General features: G+C 38.5%; 1 protein-coding gene across 5 annotated transcripts in view; it reads left to right on the forward strand.

The window, feature by feature from the left end:
* The window catches only part of ARHGAP18 (Rho GTPase activating protein 18), an 84,945-nt gene that overhangs the window by 34,531 nt on the left and 32,743 nt on the right, over positions 1-17,671 (forward strand). For 4 of the 5 annotated variants that reach the window (XR_014881403.1, XM_085217328.1, XM_085217329.1 and 1 more), the window contains exons 2-3: positions 13,303-13,502; positions 15,552-15,787. Coding sequence is in view for 4 of the 5 variants with exons in the window: in XM_085217328.1 (XP_085073454.1) it covers positions 13,303-13,502; positions 15,552-15,787 (436 nt within the window). In the remaining variant the exon portion in view is untranslated. Of the gene's footprint in view, positions 1-11,600; positions 11,738-13,302; positions 13,503-15,551; positions 15,788-17,671 lie in introns of those variants that run through there. The other variant, XM_085217330.1, reaches the window with a different exon arrangement.

Raw genomic sequence — 17,671 nt, forward strand, 5'->3', positions numbered from 1 at the left:
TTTTTTTTTTTAAATAGTGCTACTTAAGTCCTCGAATTCTTATGGATTTGTTTATGTCTTCATTTTGATGAATTTTAGTTTAATGTACTGTAAGAGCTCTTTTTTCAGCAATTTTTTCTTCGGTTTCTAAATTCTTAAAACACTTTTTTTTTTTTTTTTTTTTTTTCCCCCCCCAGCTATAGATGCAAGCAGCCTTTGCATGCTGTGACTATCAGCCCTCTGTTTCTGTCTAGTTTTGACCATTTCCTCTTGCATTCTTAAAATGTGACAACAGTCTTCTGTGGTGGTGTTCAGTTTTGGTGAACTTGCTGTACCCACATGGAAGAGTCTTCTGATCCAAACAAGAATCAGATTTAAGAGTATAAACAAAGCTTAATGTTGTTGGAGGAAGCAAGAAAAGCAGGGATTACATGAGTAAAATACTAGATCAGCTAACATATGGGATTGTTTTGTAGGGTTTGTTTTTTATTTTGAACACTTAGTTCTATTAAATAATTGGTTATTTACTTTGCATGTTTTCTGTTTGCTCTTTCTTCTTTTCAAGTGGTTTTTTTTTTTTTTTTTTTTTGTTTTGTTTCTTAATCACTTATTTTGTGTTATGTTCTCATTGTTTTTTTCCTCTCCTGGAACAAAGCAAAACTTCTTTTCATTCCTTATCGCTGGAAGTTCTGTCACTGTGTTCAAGTTCTGATGCCCACACCTTGTTGGCAGCACAGCTGTGGATGCTGTGGTAGTCATTAGGTGGCTGCTGATCCTAGAAAAGGAGACCCAAACTGAGAACAGATAAATTACTCTACCTAATTACTCCCCGTTGTTCCTCAAGAACCAGACTCTGGAAAACCTGTCATTTCTTCTACAGTGTCATTTCCATACTGGATTAGAGGACGTTTCCATCACTTGTGGAAAGTTTTTCTAAGCTGTGAGAGTGAAACAACTGAGCAGCTGGAGCTCTTATTACAGACCAGCCTTTTATGACAAGGCTACCACTAGTTTCCAAACTTGTTCATGAAAGCATTTGTATATCCAAATTGGTAGCTGTGCATCTGTATACTTTGTAACTGAAAAGGCATTTTTATTCATAGAAGAACCACTAAAGCTTTGCAGGGAGCTTGGTTGAAAAAACGAACATTTTTATATCTTCTCTGCCAGTGTTTGGGAAACATGGATGATAGCAAAGGCAGAGGTAGACAGAATCTGTGCTTCTAAGTAGCTTCCTGCTTCCTTATTTGTCTACTGACATGTAAAGACTACCAGAAATACGAGGTGGGAGGGAGTATATTAGTGTAGTTTTGTTTTATTTAGTGGGGTTCCTGCTGGGTCATAGGACACTGAGCCTTTGGAATTGCTCATTAGTGTGTGTAACAAAGAGAACTGCCGACAATTTATCTGGATCAAATATTCTCTGAGAATCTTAGCTTAGAAAAAAGGATTTAGTAGGCAAGGAGAAGTTGCAAAGGCTCTACAGAATCATGGCATTAGCAGTTGCCCTTGAAGATAAAATGTAAGAATTGTGTGTGGGGGCCACTTTCAATCTCTTTTCTTCTGATGAGATGACCAGATTTTTCTGCTGTCTCCTTTCTGTGGTGGGTTTTTGAGGTGGGGCTGCATGAAGGACATAGCTGGATCAGGGCAAGCCTGCATTGTCCTCTGCCTTTGCCGTGTCTCTTTCAGCATGGCACAGAGCAGATTTCCTTTATGCAGCGATGTATGCAGCTTTTCTTTGTGTCAGCTTCTCCAAGAGCAGATGACATCACTGTGACCGCTTCTGAAGTTGATGTCCTTTGGCCTCAGAGTCACTGTTGCAAACATCTTCCTGATACTTGAACCAAAACTACCACCAGATTATTTGTCTTTACTGGGCCATTGAATCAGTGTGCTTCCCTCCACACCTCTTTCTGTAGGCAGCTCTGCTTCCTACTCTCCTGTCTCTTTCAGCTTGTGCAAAAGCATTGCTCTGCTTGGTCTTAGTGGGTCTTTGTTGGTTTGTTTGGGTAATGAGAACAGTTCCCTTAGATGTCTTGAGAGTCTTGCAGGGATTTTCATGCCTCCTATTTAGGAATGCTTATACAAATTCATTTACAATTTATTCTGAATTTAAGGATTACACTGTGATAAATTAACATGGAATGTGTGCCAACTTCCTTCAAGCACAAACAAAATTACTGAAATGTGCTGTAGGTCTTGCATTCGTAACTAACAGGGTTATAGGTCTAATTAGCAGGTCCTTTAACATGGTAAGAGCTAGTGCTTTTACAGAGCTAATTGCTTTTAGAGGCACAAAAGTGTCTCAGTATCATTTCAAAGCTGTGACTGTACTTTACTGGATGGCTGTGACATTTGCCACGATAGCTTAAATCAGGCTTTGTTGACATGCTTATTTTTTTTTCCTCACTGTGAAAAGAAAAATAAATTATTTAAATCTTCCTTCTCTGTGCCTCTCAGTAATGGAATTACAAATACTATATCTATTTCACTTTCTACTTGGTGCTCTTTGATATTTGTAGGGTCTGAAGTAATCTCACACAGGTTTTATTCTCTTCTTTGTGAGATTAGTTCCAATGATTCTCTTAGGAGATTACACAAAAAGGACACTTTAGAAACATATGCGATATTTTTGAATATTTTTCTAGTAAGCAGTATGAGAGTTGTTATAGAGAACATACTTTGCATATTTTGCATGTGTATTTTTAGTTTATATTAATTGTAGAGAATGAAGTAATTAAAACTGCAGAAGGTAACAAAAATGTCATATGGAAACATGACATAGAAAGCATTTAGAAGGAATGAGAAAAGCAGATAAATCATCATGGAAAAGATCCAAAAATAGGACAGAGGAGACTCAAGTGAAACCATTCTTTTCCTTGTTTTCCTAGCAATGTGCAATATTTTTTGGTTACAACTGGAGTTTTAAACAAAGAACTGTGTGAAAAGGAAGTATACTGAATGCTCAGTTTGGAGACTGACTTCTGTTTTCGTTCAGTGGAACTCAAGCTTCAGTAATGATTTCCAGCTCCTCTGAAAGTGCTCACAAGTTGCTGAGGTACTTCTAAAATGGTGCCAGTGGTGTGACTGTATATGTAGTGGTCACCCCTCTGCCCTCATCTACTTGTTTTCCTTTCTGGTGGATTTAGATTTCCAGCAATTGTTATTGTCCTTCATAAAATATATGCTTTTGAATAAAATATTCTATGTATGCGCCAACAATAGGATTACATTTTCAAAGTCTTTCAGAGTCTTAATTCAAGTATTATGAGAGTTAAGAGGTTCAGAGTGGCAGAACCTGAGACAATAGTCTACCTCATTTTGTCAAAGCAAAAAAAACTTCTAATACTACTTCTCAGTTAAGCTGATAGTAATAATATTGCAAGTCTGTTAATACATGATCCTTTTTACTTAAAACTCCAAAACTGGGTACTGTGAGGCTCATATTTAACTAAAAGAAATAAGCAGGCTTCTTTATTTTATGTCTGAAGAATAAAGCTAAAAGCATGCAGTGAGAGTTTTTAACAGCACAGACACTGGAATGCAGCAGGCACCCCAAAAACAAGGAAATGCAACTAGTCCAGTCAGTTTTGGGGGTTACAGGCTTCATGGCTGTGGTTGTTGATCCTGAATTCTAATTGAAGAGTGGAACAAAATCATGTTTATTTTTAAACAATCTAGACTGTTATATCAAGTAACTGCAAATCATAGAATCATAGAATGGCTTGGGTTGAAAAGGACCTCAAAGATAATCTAGTTTCAACTCCCCTGTAGTGGGCAGGGTCACCAACCACTAGACCAGGCTGCCCAGAGCCATATGTTCTGGCTAATAAATTATCTCATATATATGTACACAGAGGGCAGTGATCTGTAACACCATTTTAGATGGGGTGTGTATGCATATCAGCTCACTATAATTATAATTTACCAAATCACAAGTAGAAAATAGGTGGAGTCCAAATGACCGTAGGAGCAAGATGTCCTGTTAAAGGAGGTGCCATGAAATATTTTAACCTTCTTAGAAGTGCTACACATATGCTACAGATGGACTAGCTTTTGTCATCGTATTTGGGATCACCTATCTCTGGTATAATGGAATAAATATTAAGTGTAATATTCTTGGTCACTGCCATAGTTTCTTTCCTATTTTCTGCAATTACAGGTTGGGAAAGGAGGGTGAAAGGTTGTGTAAAAATCTTATGTAAATAAGGATATGACTGAAAGTAGAACAGTCATAATAATGTGCATATTAGATTCACAAAGTGTGAATCTAATATATATATATATATATATATATATATACACACACATATACATATGTATATATACATACACACATATATACATACATACATACACACATATATACATACATACATACACACATATATACATACACACACACACACATATATATATATGTATATATATATGTATTAGGCCTATAATCTGGCAGCCCTAACTTTGCCATGTTTTGCTTTTATTATTCATGGAGGTGTTTAAAATACCAGTGGCTGTAGTGGCGTTTTGTTTGTTTGGTTTTTAAAAAACTCTGTAGGTATTCACCTCAGATGATGGTACTACAAGAAGCTCTAAAAGACCTGATTCTCCTTGCTCAGCACTTTTTATGCTCACTGAGAAAATTAGCAGTGTTTTACACCGTCTTTGCAGTCACTGTATGTGCTATTTGGAAGGAGAACAGAACTTTGCCTCTTTTTTTACTTTGCTTTGGATTTTAAGGGGGATTTGGGCAAGTTTGATTGCAGTTGACATTCAGAATGTCCCATAAGGTCACAAAATAGTTATAAGAAAACATTTCAGTTGTGAAAAAAGGAGTGTGTCAGTTCACCAAAACTGCTAGGATTTGTATTGCAGAAGAGTTTGCAGTCAGTCATGGAAAGAATAAATATTAGAAAAGGTAGAAAGGAAAGGATACAGTTGTTGCAATGAATGACAAGATTTAAGAGCTACAAGAAAAACAGAACTCAAGCTCTGTATGAAGTTTTCGTGGTACCTTTTAAAAGTTACAAAATACTTTAAAAGGGGTGAGGAATATCTTGCATTGTTCTCAACATCAAATTTCCAGACTTGGGTCTCATTAGGTATTGCTGAAGGGTTACCTGCTGCTCATCAAAGCTGGGGAAAGGGACTTCTGCTTGCCAGGAGGTTTTAGCTTTCTATGTAGTAGAAAGAATCTTTTTAGTACATGTTGAACCATATGAAGCATCGAAGACTTTTTTTTTTTTAAACTTAGGTAGTGTCAGTGCTCCATGGCTTTATGTAAAATACAGCTACTTTGGAACAACCTGCTTTGATGGGCATATCCATTAGAATTTGATACTTCTTTGACAGAGGACTTTGAAATATGCTCAAAGCTGCACTGCAAAGCTCTCAATACTTGGCAAAGGACTAGTGAGACAGAAAGAAATTTCTTTAAGATTAGGTTGAAACCAACTAAAATGAAGAGAATCCTTGGAACTGAGGCCTTTCATTATCCTCATGCCTGATCTTTGGGCTGTAGCTCTGCCTTGAAACTGTGAGGGATCAGGATGTCTCTTAGGTAGGTGGCTGTGGGAAGGGCTGCAGGTCATTCCTGAGATGTGTCCCAACCAAGAACAGGGAGCTCCAGCCAGGCAGGTGCCACAGCTGCTGGATTAAGGCTTTTTTGGTTAATTCAGCTAAGAAGGCTTTGCACCTTGCAGTGCTTCTTGGCTTCCTGAAAGTAGAAGAACGGGGAAGCTTTGGGTTTTGAAGCTTTGCCTGGTCCCTGGCGTCAGCAGTGCAGCTCTCGGGATTAAAAGTGGGACAGGAGACCACATTGTTTCTTCTTATCTTTCTCATTGTTTATTTAGATTGGAAAGGACTTAGGAAGTCCTGTATTTATATTTAAGATTGCTCAGTAAATAGTTTTCAAAATGAGCATGATATCCATAGGCATTTTTTAGTTGTTTACATCTGGTTAGCCTTTGTACAAACTTAAAATTACTGCTTGAATCACTCTTGACTTTGTAACTCCTCTGTCAACAAGATAACACTGTTTTGAGAGAGCTGCTCTATTTATAGCCACAGTGCTGGAGTCAGAAACACACAACAAACACGCTTCCTTTTATCCTCCTTGCAGATATTGATCTTGAAAGATCAGTGGTCCATGGGAAAAGACTCCACAGATCTGACTATTATTCTTATTTGTATCACAGATTTGCACCATGAATTTGAATAGCGTGCTTCACCTCTCCAGGCCAAATCTCTGCCTTTTTTTTTTTTTCTTCTTTCCTCGTGGCCTTTGTGTGTCTGGTTTATCAGGTTATTAACTCTAACCACGTGTGTGATGATCACTGACAGTGAGACCAGTATCAGTCAAGGCTTTAATTCTAAGAGCTGTCATGTAAATGGCCAAGTGTACGCAGTCTCTGGAAGAAATGAGGCTGTTTGCATGGCCGTTTCACAAGTTCCTGCTGAGTTACGATTGTAGTCAGATGTGTTTTAATTATTTTCTGTAACTCTGGAACAAAGGTGCTATTTTACGGTAGTGTGAGAGAGTATATCTGAAGGGGCTACAGAACTCAAGATGTTGCCTCTACAGGAATACCAATAGGGGTTACTTAAAGAAGCTTTCAAAGCCAAGAATGTCAAGTCACTATTTTCGGTGTACAGCATTAGTAGATGGGAATAAACCAGATGTAATCTGACAAGTATTGCTTGATAATGTAATGCTTTTTTTGTGTGTTGTTCTCAATGATGAAAGTTATTTGATACCAACAAATGTTTTTGAAACACTCTGGTAAAACATTTGCATGGTAAAGTATTGACCTGTTTGAATACAACGTTTAAGACCTCTATAGGCTTTTTTAGGCAGCTGTGCAAAAAGACCATAATTTTCTTTTTAACCACAAAGAGCTGACTTCTTACTGGGGTCATACAGAATAAGTGAACAGATGGTTTCTTCATGTGTTCCAGTTGCAGCACTTTTTATAGTTGTGACAATTTTAATTCAGGAACAATCAAGGCCTGAGTTTTAAATTCCAAAATTTGTCAAAAATGAGTGGCGGAAAAAAAGAGCTCTGTACAGAAATTGCTAATTTATGATTAGAAAAAGTGCTCTTTAGTGTAGTCAGTGAGTTCTTCTGTAATGATAGTATTGAACTACTTTCAGCAATGTTAATCTTTTCTATTCGGTTTAACTGTGTTTTTATATTCCCTAGTTTTTTTTTTTTTTTTTTTTTCTATGAAAATCCTTGCATTTAGTATTTGTACCTTTTACTGTATTTGCACATCTAGCGTATATCTCTCTCTATATATATGTGTAGTACATAAGGATTCTGTACAACTATTAGGCCTGTATAGTGATGTAGAAAGACAGATCATACTCAGTTCCAAAATTAAAGTCCAGCACTACAGAAATAACTGTGCTCTTTTTCTCATCACTCACTATTTTAAAATACAACATAATCTATATTCCATAAGTGAGAAGAATGGAAGTTAGTGTAAAATTAGCTTTCTGTGAATTGAATTTATCAGAAATGCCAGCAAAGGTGCACCTTCTAACTGCTTAATCTTCAGCTGCTGTGGTTACCGGTGACAAATAAAGGTTTTGAGCAGTTAAAAAGGCAATGGAAAAGACAGATTTCATAGGAAAGAAATTAGGGAATAAAACAACTGCACAAGTATAAACTTATTATTGATGAAATAAAAACCACGTTGACTGAACTTTAAGAAAAAGCATATTTTAATTACTGTATATAACAGTGATCAATGTGAAGGGTTGCATTCTTTTGCAGGCTGAGAAAGGATGTGTTTGGTCACGAAAGGAAACATCTAAGAAGATAGTTACATATACAGATCTTCTCTTAAGTTCTTGCTACAATATGCTTATCTTGTTCCTCAATGCTTGTTGAAATAATCAAAATTTGGTTCCTTTCCATCCAGATTTTGTCCTTATAATTCCATGAAGTGTATAATGAGTAGTGTTCATTACTAGAATTATTTTTAATGGCTGCCTTCTGGAAGAGGTGAAGTGCTTTGTCTGACATCCTTGATGTTTCTTATAAATAAATACATCTCTAGTGAGTGGGACAAGAAGATAACTCTGGTAAGAGTCAGCAACAAAGGAATGTTTGACTATATTGAAGAGTGGATTTTATACCCAGGGGCTCAGTTATATGCTGAGATCAACAGTCAAAAATCTTATGGCTTCAAACTGTGTGTCTGAGTATCAGAGGTCAGAACTGACTGTAAATTTGGAAAGAAGAGTATTGCACTGCTTCCTGTGAAGCTGTCTGGTCAGTGAACAATTTACTAGTGACTGGATATAGAACTGAATGGGTTTTGATTATGTTGTTAGCTAATACCATATTGGAAATAAGCATTTTATTATTATTATTATTATTTTTAAAGTTGCTGGAGAATAAGCTTACAATTTAGTAATCTGGAATGCTAAATGTGTTATTTTAAGTGATTATGTTTGTTAGTGGTATACGTTTTCTGGAAGAAGTAAAGACATTTTCTCGAAGCTACTTCTGAAAAGTAGCAGCATTCTTCATATTTTAAATAAACAAAAAAAATCTCAACACCATAAAAAGTAGGAATGTGCTGGAGACATGACATTTTCTGCAACTGCAATCACAGTTGGGGTTTGTTGTTTGTTTTCTTGTTTTGAATGACTACTATTTTTTTTCCTACTGATAGTTTTTCCAGCTTGTTATTTTATGACTCTTGCTGAGAATGTGGGATTCATTATTTTTTTTTATGACACCAAGTTGGCTGGAAGTGTCAATCTGCCTGGGGATAGCGAGGCCCTACAGAGGGATCTGGACAGGCTGGATAGCTCGGCTGAAGCCAGTGGAATGAGGTTCAACAAGGCCAGATCCTGCACTTTGGCCGCAACAACCCCAGGCGACGCTACAGGCTTGGGGCAGAGTGGCTGGAAGACTGCATAGAGGAAATGCACCTAGGGGTATTGATGGATGCTCGGCTGAACATGAGCCAGCAGTGTGCCCGGGTGGCCAAGAAGGCCAATGGCATCCTGGCCTGCATCAGGAATGGTGTTGCCAGCAGGAACAGGGAAGTGATTGTCCCCCTGTACTCAGCTCTGGTAGGGCCGCACCTCGAGTACTGTGTCCAGTTTTGGGCCCCTCACTGCAAGAAAGACACTGAGGCCCTGGAACGGGTTCAAAGAAGGGCGACAAAGCTGGTGAGGAGTGAGGAGCACAGGGCTTATGAAGAGCAGCTGAAGGAGATGGGATTGCTCAGTCTGGAGAAGAGGAGGCTCAGGGGAGACCTTATTGCTCTCTATAACTACCTAAGGGAGGTTGTAGTGAGCTGGGGGTCGGCCTCTTCTCTCGTGTAACTGGTGATAGGACTAGGGAGAATGGCTTCAAGCTGCACCAGGGGAGATTCAGGCTGGTTGTTAGGAAATACTACTTTTCTGAAAGAGTGGTCAGGTACTGGAATGGGCTGCCCAGGAAGATGGTGGAATCACTGACCCTGGAGGTGTTCAAGGAATGGTTGGATTTTGTCTTGAGGGATATGGTTTAGTGAGAACTATTGGTGATAGGAGGATGGTTGGACTGGATGATCTTGTAGGTCTTTTCCAACCTTGGTGTTAATGTGATTCTGTGATTTTTTAAAAAATATCTCCCTTCCAGATTCTTTAGTATCTTAATATTAAGATTGATGGCTTTTTTCCCTTCTCCTCTTTAAAAAACAAAAAAACAAAAAACAACAACAACAACAACAACAAAACCCAAAAAATCCTAACTTGATTATAACAACATCTATGTGTTTTTATTGTATAATATACAGCTGGTGCTTGCTAAGCATCTTTGGATTGAATTTAGTGGAAGTCTCAATGTTTTTAGTCTTGTCAACAGATATGTGAAAACAAACACCAGTGCTGTACGTTTTCTTTTCTTTTCATTGTTTTCCTTAAAACTAACCTTATGATATCAAGGTTGGGCTCAGTATCTTCAATGGCTCTTTCTTGGTTGTGCCTCGTTATGCACAAGGGTTATTGGACATGCAGAGATGCCTGGCACCTCTGCTGTGCAGATTGCATTCCAAATACCACTTCACTGGCATTTTTCTCTTGTGGGGCATGTAAATCAAGAAAACGGAACCAAGCAAAGTAAATGTAAGATCTGACCTGCTCTGTCAGCTGGAGTTTTAGGAGTTTTCTCTCTCATTGTGAGCTTATTTGTGTCCTAGCCCATAGAAATATTAACTGTGGGGGTGAAGACATGCAGAACAAGAAGAGAGCTATGAAAGGGTTTGCAGTCTAAACAGAAATTGGGGACAGGGGGTCGATAGACCAAGCAGTAAATATAAAGGAGCAGGGAGGTGCGGGCAGTATGATGATCTGTAGTGTCAGCTCCTGGGGTGCTGCTGCTTGGCACCATAGGTGGGATTCGTTAGGCAAGAATGCAAGATGAAATTCGGAGGAGAGATTTGCAATAGACCTGCCAGGTTTTGGTGTGAATGTTTATTTTGGGGGGTTTTCCTAATTGTGTGTTTCTCACAATGTCATTCTTCACAATGCCCAGCGGCTTTATGGCCTGCACAAAGCTGGGAAGTGCTATACTGGTTTGTCAACAAGAAATGAAGAGTTTGAGCCACAAAGAACAGAACAAGAAAAAGTTTGGTCAGCTAAAGCAAAGCTGTAACCTGTCATTGAAGAGTTCAGTCTCTGAGGATTAAGGGAGTGTTTTTGTACAGCAAATGCTCACAGAATCCTGAAAATGGCCTTGAGTCTTTGTGCCAGATGCCAGCTGTGCATGTGATGACACAAACTTCTGTTCTTTGAGATGTGGTTTGATCTGGGTAAGCAAAGGAGCTTTCTTTTCTGGAAGACCGGGATAAATGTTTCCATGGAGGTGTGGTCTACAGCCTGTTGCAGATTATCTCACCTAAATTTGCCATGGCACCCCCAGAGTGCTCCATTTTACTGTATTAGATCAGTCAGCTTTACCTTTTGCATGGTGTGCTATGGTGGTTAAATTTCAGCAGAGGTTGGTTAGTTGAAGCAAGTTGTTCCAAAGGTGAAAGGCCATCGAAAACCTGCTGAGCAGCTTCAGGTGGTTGGCTGGAGAGACAATAAGCTGAAGTCTGACCTCCTTTTACTTGTAGTTCAAGTGTGCAGAGCCTGTATGTGGAGAGGTTTCAGTCTGGTCTGGGCACCTTCAACAATGTGAGGCGAGAAGCCCGAGCTGTGGCTGAAAGCCTGTCCTGCTTCCCAAGGCTCACACCATTTGTTCAGAAAATAGCTATTCTGTCTCTGCTCTGGCTTTTGAGGATGCCTCCAATGTAGCTCTGTGAACATCCTTTTACAGTAATTGCTGCTGGGTTCACAGGCTGCACAGGTCAGAAACAGGATGTGTTTGTGCAGAAAGGTGTAAGGACCAAGTTACCTACAAGCAGAAATCGTATTTATTGAGCACCGTACTTTAACAGTAAGATATTACTGCCGTTGGTGCAAGGACTAAATGCTCCTTTATGTATTTTTTTTCCTGGGCTTTCATGTAGCAACAGGTTCCAGAATAATGTTGGGGTGCATATGAGCATGGTAATTCATTGTCATTTATTAACTTGTACTTAGAACAGAGAGGCAGGGCGGGTAGAAACTGGTTGTCCTGCCATAGGGCTCTTTACCTTTAAAGGCAAAGTCCGTATAGTTAGTATTTCTTATCAGAGAATCAAGCACATAATGGAGTGAAAGGATCTGTGAGTTGGACACACAAGGGACTTATCTTCAGAGAGAAAGGTATGACTTTTTTACTTAGGGGTAGCTAACAAGCGTTAGTTGTCCCAAGATAAAATGTAAGGACTAGATGGATTTGTTTTAGTTCTAGATAAACCTGTAAAGTCAGCCAAATGGAAAGGTAGGAAGGACTTACCTTGCTGGGTTTACCTTGTGATAAATCTATAAAGCTTGATCTTTGCTTTGTTTTTCTCTTGGAATAAAGGATATTTATTATTTAACCCAAACTTAAACTCTACTCCTTAAGTATGGAGATAAATTCAGGCATGAAACAAGACACCTCCCCATGTCTGGAGGTGTTCAAGGTCAGGTTGAATGGGGCCCTGGTCTAGTATTTAATGGGGAGGTTGGTGGCCCCAGCTGTGGCAGGGGGGTGGGTGATTCATGATCCTTGAAGTCCTTTCCAACCCGGGCCATTCTGTGATTCTGTGAAAGACAGCTGAATCTGTTCCTGAAATGTTAAGGACTGGCTATATTTTGATACTAGAATAATTCTGTTATACTGCTGTAGTAGTGGAGTTCCTTAACTTAGAAAGGACTGCTGGAGATTATCCGGACCAATTTTCCCCCACTCAGAATAGGGTCAATTTTTAAGTTAGATCAGGTTGCTAATAGTGCAATCTGCCTCCTCTTCATGATAATCTGAATCAGTCTGTGGCTTTTATTTTTGGGTGTATTTGACTGTAGGAATGATGTTTAGCTTTAGTGACAAGTGACATCATAACAACCTTTGCATGTTTTAAGGTGAATTCATTGCTAGGTTAGTGGTAATTTTTGCCAGTGACTTATAAGGTTAGAGCTAGAGATTCCAGCTTGTTGGTTGTTTTTTTTTTTTTTTTTTTTTTAATTGCAGCTATAGCTATACTTAAGATGAAAGATGTATTTTGCTAAGGCCTTCAAAAACTATTTTTTCAGAGTGTACTAAACACTAGCAACATCAATCTATAAAAATGGTAAATGTTCAGTCAGAGAGGAAGTAAGATAGAAAGAAATAAAGAATGACCTTGATTAAACATTTAGAGTTAGCAGTTCACTAGCTATAAGCTCAGTAATTCTACTTTGTCCTCTCTCAGATATAAATAAGGTCATAGATACCAGAATAAACATTAATAAAATAACAGAAGCAGAAAAGTAGAGGAAAACAGCAGGGGTATGTTGAAGCTAGTAGATTTTACTCAAAATGAAAGGTGCTTTTCAAAAATTCTTCATAAACAGTGGTGCTAGGAAGATACCATGAAGTTATACCATGTATATACTATGAAGTTAGCGGAACTGATTATTGTATATTGATTGAGAGATTATATGTGACTAAGATTACTAGAACTTGCAATGGTTATTTCTTCTTTGTCATTCTAGATTGGCAGATATGTTTATCATATATACGATGATGTTAGATTAAAACATAAGTTCCAGATATTGAAAGTAATTTTAAGTATCTCAGTTTACTTGCTGACAGCAGTTTGTTTTGATACTTGGACACAGCTCATCAGTACCTGCCTTTGCAGGTGTTAATATATCATGTATTTAAAAAGACTAATGAAGACTTGCTCTTTGTTTTATGTTAATAGCCGCCGTTCTGGCCAGTATACAATGAATCATGATGATTCCAAGAGGATCCCAGATGGAGCGTCATTTGATCGCTCAGGTTCCCAGGACTCCTTGGATGCAATGTCTTTGGATGATTTTTGGAAGGAAGTTGAAAACATCCATGAAACCAGAGGAAATAATCATGAGGAACGACAAGCAATTGTAATAAAGGAGCCAGATGGTAATGAAAAACACTGTTGTGAATGATCAGCATTTTGCTATATTTGGGATTTTCTTTAAGTGTTGTTTGGGATTTTCTTTCAAGAGATGGACTCACCAAACATGCTTAAAAAAGGAGTTACTGTGTTGAACATGCATTACTGAAAATTCATTTGCCTCTGATGCATAGTGCACTGAAAAAGAATTGCACTGGAAATAAGTAAAATGCTGTTTTTCTTTTGAACAGTACTTGCAGAAAATGTAAATTGTTGCCTGTACTTACTGACTGTGAGAATCATAAATCTTCATTTGCAGTTTATTTTGTATAAGATGTTCACTACTGTAGTTCTTGTGGATAGAATCCTCACAAGGACAAGCCAATGATTAACTGTTTAACTTAACTAAGTAACTTCCAGGCTTACTTACAGCTATCTTGGCTGTTTCATTATATTACTTCTGTTTCACTGAAGCATCACTCTTGAGGGCATGATTGTAGAATAAGCTGGGCAGTTTCTTTACTTTTCTTGTCCCATCAGACATAAGAAATGTAAGATCCTTAATGCCATTCTTCTCTCGGAAAAAAAAGAAAAAAAGAAAAAAAGAAACCACACAAAGCCAAATAAGTTTTAACATTGCAGTAACTTCCCCTCTCAGATTCTGCAATGCATGAACCTCTTTTTTTAAAAAAAAACACACCAGCTCGCTGATGCTGATACGCCTTCAGGCTCTGCAGTCCAAAACCCACCATTTCCTCTTTTACTTATATATAGCTTTCTTCCTCACCAGCTCCAGCTGCTGACTCTGTGCTGGCAGAAGCCTGAGTGAGTCAGCTGAGCTGAGCTGATGAGCTCAACCAGCTGTTGCTGTGCCCCACATCTTGTATTATGTGCAGCACCTCACTTGAATGAGTGCTCCTGAACATGTGGGACATTGCTACTCTCCTGCAGGCTGCCTGGGCAGCGGGCTTGCTTGAGATGCAGCTATACAAATGCAAGGCAAGAAGGGGACAGGGAATGCTTCTCTTACACCTGCTCTGGAGAATAGACATAGACCTCCTTTCTAGCTCTAATACCAAAATGTACTAGAATTTTGTCAGACTCTGTATTTGGCTACACAGCTGCAGCAAAATTCATACTTAAAATGTTGTGTCTATTTTCTTAGTACTATTAAAATTCAGATGCCCATTTGGATGTGCGGAGGGCATTGAGGGAAACTGCAAGCAGTAGTAAAGTTGACTTGCCAACCCAGGAGCATTTTTAGGCATCTGAAGCATTGAAATGTTTTTTGAAAGTTTGAGATAGGTTTTTGTAACAGTATAGAAGTTACAGATAGAACTTAGTGTCAGTATTTAAAAGAAATTTTCATTAGGAGAATAACTGATTTCAGAAGCAGAAGTTTTGCTGTTGATGGCACCACTTAATAGCTTTCTCCTCCTTCATGTGTAACGATCTGTCAATAAGGGATATCTTACCAGCTGTAAGACTAAAGCAAGAATCATTTTATGAACTGTCAGCAGTCTGGAGACCATGTCAGAAGAACTGATTAAAAAGTAGCATTAAGGTGACTCCTATAGCCTGGTTTGTCCTTCAATAATTTGAGCTAATGGAGGGCTATAGGATTAATGTATCAAGAAAACTGGGCAGAATCATGTCAATGAGGAAGCTAAAAAGATTGAGAACTGAGCTAAAAGTCAGTGAAGCAGCAGTGATCAGAGGCTTTAAGTCTTTCTCATACATATTTGTATCTAGGTAACATTTATGGAACAGAGTATTGTTTAATGAAAGTGCTGTCAATTATGATAAAGATTGTCCCATAGTGATCTCTTTTGGGTTAACTATTTTAAAAGCTTTAATATGATATGTTAACCTTTTGAAGTAGTTCAGAAGCAACTTTTTTTTTTTTTCAAGTCATGGTGATAAGTGCAAAGAATTGCTCTTTATTTTGGATCTCCATGTTTGTTTTTTTTTTTCTCCCTGTGAACTGTACTAGCTATATCATGTCCTTGTAGACCTGTGTGTTTAACAGTACTGGAAAGCCAGTATTTATGCCCTTTTTCCTTTGCCTGGCTCAGAGGGAGAACTAGAAGAAGAATGGCTGAAGGAGGCAGGTCTGTCCAATCTGTTTGCTGAGAGCACGGGTGATTCCCAAGAAAGCATGGTGTTCCTGTCCACACTGACCCGAACCCAGAAGGCAGCAGTAGAAAAACGAGTAGAGACTGTCACGCAGACCTTGAGGAAAAAGAACAAACACCACCAGATTCCTGATGTCAGAGATATCTTCAGGCCGCAGAGTGACCCAAAGGGAAAGGTAAGTTCCTGGCTGTCGTTTTCTCTGATGATGACAGAGAGGAGAGAGGGGCAGATAGGAGTGGGAGGAGAGGAGAGAGCAGCAGAAACACGTAAGAGCTATTTCTAGAAGATTTTTGTCAAAAATTTTTTACTGATTTTCAAGGGAAGTTCTTAAGCATTTATAGGAGTAGCATTTGTCCAGACTTCACTTTAGTTAAGCAGTTTTAGTCTGTAGAATGCAGTATGTATGCTGGCCTCATGTTACTCCAAGGGGATGAATAAAACAGTCACTCCATGATTAGAAACTGATTGGATTTAATTTTAACCTGAGCATGAAAGTCATGACAGCAAACACTCAAAGAGCAACCAAAAACACACTTAGTAAGTGGTAGAACCTGCAATCATTATGAGAGATCTGCCATATAGGGAACAATACATGTTACTAGGACACTTTTTTCCCTTTAAAAAGAGGAAATAAGGGACTTCAATCTAACCTTTTTTTTTTTTTTTTTTTTTTTTCTGGCTAGGTGTTAATGTTTGTCAGCTGGGATCTAGACCCCTGTACTAACTCCTAGGTCCCCTGAACATCATTAAAAGTGTGTGGCGATTTGTTCTGCTGGGTTCTGAAAGGTTCCTGTTTTCCCTTGTGAGCTGTTGAGCAGGAAAGCTGCTCTCCCACATGCATGAAAGGGGAAGGAGGAAGACAGGACTGTAATTAGAATTCCTCTTCTGCAGAGAAGTATATCCTCTCTCTTCCTTCAAAGGGAAGCAGGCTTTCAGCTGGAAGGAGGTGCTGGCTGGATGGCAGTACACCACTAGCTTACCAAATTCCAGCCCCATCTTTGGTTTTCACTCCTGCTGTTGCTATGCAGCCATCAAAGCATTAGCATGGTGGATTTTGAGAGGAGTTTTTTTCCTCCCTGTCCTAACTGCTTCTTCTCCCTGTGCAGCTTCTTTCATCTTCAGCGAAGGTGAAACAGAGTGGGGGATGTTCGTAAACTCAAATGTATGTTCTGGAGGCAGAAGTTCCCATTCACTGTTCTGCTTTGTATGTGGTTACAGGAGAAATACAAACTCCATAAAAGATTTCTGGGATTTGGTTTGGAATTGACTACCCCAAAAAATTACAAGATTTAATAGTAGAGCAATTTAGGTAAAATATCATGTAACCTAAGGGTATGTGATTTCCTTTTCAAGTGTGTTTGTTATTTTGGTCAAGTACAAGAAATATTCATGTTCCTGTTTAAACATGAATATTTTCATATTTCAGACATTGCAATGTCTGAAAAGCATATGTTGCAGTGTTTCTGTAGACTTCTGCTTCTCTTAAACTGCATGTTTTGATGCTGATAATATCAAAGAAGAATAATGCAAGCAGACAGATGAATATAGCCATGTGAGATGTATGTAACAAGATATTGATTAAATATAGAAATAGTTTTTTTTAAAAAAGTTTCTCCTAAACGTTTCTCTTTGACTGAAATAAAATAATGTAAATTTAGGCCCTTAAACCTATTCTGCATACCTTTCTCCAAAGCAAGATAATTCTGAAGTCATTGCTTGGGTTTATTTATCAGTCACAGAAAGCCGGTCATGAGATAATTTGCACAACTTCCTAGGTAACTTTAATATACCCTCATCATTAGAAAGCTTTTACATAACTAAAGAGGACTGAAACTATCTGCAGCTGTATGAGGTCATCCCAGTTCAATAATAGTATCTGGGAGTCTTGTAACCTCCCTTCATCAGGGGGCGAGCAGGAGGAAAGGTAAAACAATAGACTAGTGAATAGAATAGTGTTGTAATGTTTCTGTTAAGTTTCCTGCTATGTTCCTGCCAAAGAGAAGCTAGACTTTTCTGACAGGTTGGAAGTCTGCTTATCTGTACATTTCCCAGTGTGCTG

The sequence above is a fragment of the Meleagris gallopavo genome, chromosome 2 (assembly GCF_905368555.1).
Source record: "Meleagris gallopavo chromosome 2, MGAL_WU_HG_1.1, whole genome shotgun sequence".
Taxonomy (NCBI): domain Eukaryota; kingdom Metazoa; phylum Chordata; class Aves; order Galliformes; family Phasianidae; genus Meleagris; species Meleagris gallopavo.